At 64.1% G+C, this 1,366-nt stretch overlaps 1 protein-coding gene across 1 annotated transcript in view; it reads left to right on the top strand.

Moving 5' to 3' along the window:
* The first annotated feature begins 362 nt into the window (after positions 1-362).
* The window catches only part of SLC39A7 (solute carrier family 39 (zinc transporter), member 7), a 2,603-nt gene continuing 1,599 nt past the window's right edge, over positions 363-1,366 (top strand). Inside the window, exons 1-4 of the mRNA XM_010569921.1 lie at positions 363-615; positions 670-876; positions 1,010-1,178; positions 1,277-1,348. Of these exons, the coding sequence (XP_010568223.1) occupies positions 394-615; positions 670-876; positions 1,010-1,178; positions 1,277-1,348 (670 nt within the window). The 5' untranslated portion in view covers positions 363-393. The remainder of the gene's footprint in view (positions 616-669; positions 877-1,009; positions 1,179-1,276; positions 1,349-1,366) is intronic.

The following is a 1,366-nucleotide window of genomic DNA, read 5'->3' as shown; positions in this document are numbered from 1 at the left end:
TGGAGCCGCTCTATCCACCACCCCCCCCGCTCCTTCTCTCTATGGTTTTCCGTCTCTATGGTTTCGCGCCTGGTTCTATGGGGTGGCCGCTCAGGCCGCCCCTTCCCCATCTCTATGGTGGTCCTGGGTGGGCGCTCTGGACTCTCATCCCTTTGTCTTTATGGTAGGGTTGGCACAGCTCTGGCTCCTTTTGCCTTTAACTCTGTGATATGGCCCCTTGGTGCCGCTTTAAGGCACCATAGAGAGGTGCCGCTCTAGGCTCTGTCTCTGTGGTCTGACACCCCCCCCCCCACCAACACACCCCGTTGGGAGCCATCAGGGCTTGTCTGGACTCTCATCCCTTCGTCTCTATGGTAGGAGCCGTCGGTTGAGCCGTGTCCCCTCACCGGGGCGATGGCGGTGGCGCTCCGGATGCGAGGATTCGGCACCGCCCTCGCCGCCAGCGTCGTGCTGGCCCTCTGCCTGTTGCCAGCCCCCGCCACCTCGCACGAGGGCGGCCACTCGCACGAGGACGCATACCACGGGCACGGCCACTCACACGAGGACTTGTATCATGGGCATGGCCATGGCCACTCACACGAGGGCATGTACCACGAGCACGGCCACTCGCACGAGGGCTTGCACCACGGCCATTCTCATGAAGGCATGTACCATGGCCACTCGCATGAGGGCTTGCACCACGGCCACGACCACTCGCATGAAGGCATGTATCACGGCCACTCACACGAGGGCTTGCACCATGGCCACGGCCACTCGCATGAGGATGTGTATCACGGCCACTCGCACCAGGACGCCCGCCACCCCTCGCACGAGCGTTTCCCCCCGGATCCCTCCAAACCATCACCACGGTCGGACACGGTGACTCTGTGGATGCACGTGAGTGTGTGTCGTGTCCCCCCCACCCCAAGGACCCCCACCTCCCACAATGTCCCCATGGGACAAGCGTTGTGGGAGGGAAGTGACACCCTGTGACACCCTCTTTGTGCGTCACCTCCCCCCTCCTCCGCAGACGATGGCGGCCACCCTGGTGATCAGTGCCGCCCCGTACCTTGTCCTCTTCCTCATCCCAGTGGAGTCCAATGCTCCCCGGCACCAGGCGCTCCTCAAACTGCTCCTCAGCTTCGCGGCGGGGGGGCTGCTGGGAGACGCCTTCCTCCACCTCATCCCCCACGCCCTCGGTGAGTACATGTCCCCGTCCCCCGCTCTCCCTCCTCTTGGGGACAACGGGGACGCGTCAGTGATGCTTACCATCCCTCCTTCTTGCCGTTCCCTGCAGCCCCCCACACACATCATGGTGACAGCGGCCACGTGCACGCCGAGCCAGGCGGCCACGGTCACTCGCACCACGGTAGGACGCTTGAAGTGG

Source organism: Haliaeetus leucocephalus, unplaced genomic scaffold (genome assembly GCF_000737465.1).
Source record: "Haliaeetus leucocephalus isolate CR32 unplaced genomic scaffold, Haliaeetus_leucocephalus-4.0 Scaffold282, whole genome shotgun sequence".
Lineage (NCBI taxonomy): Eukaryota > Metazoa > Chordata > Aves > Accipitriformes > Accipitridae > Haliaeetus > Haliaeetus leucocephalus.
The sequence above is the reverse complement of the archived record's forward strand: the minus strand, read 5'-3'. Positions and strand labels throughout refer to the sequence as shown.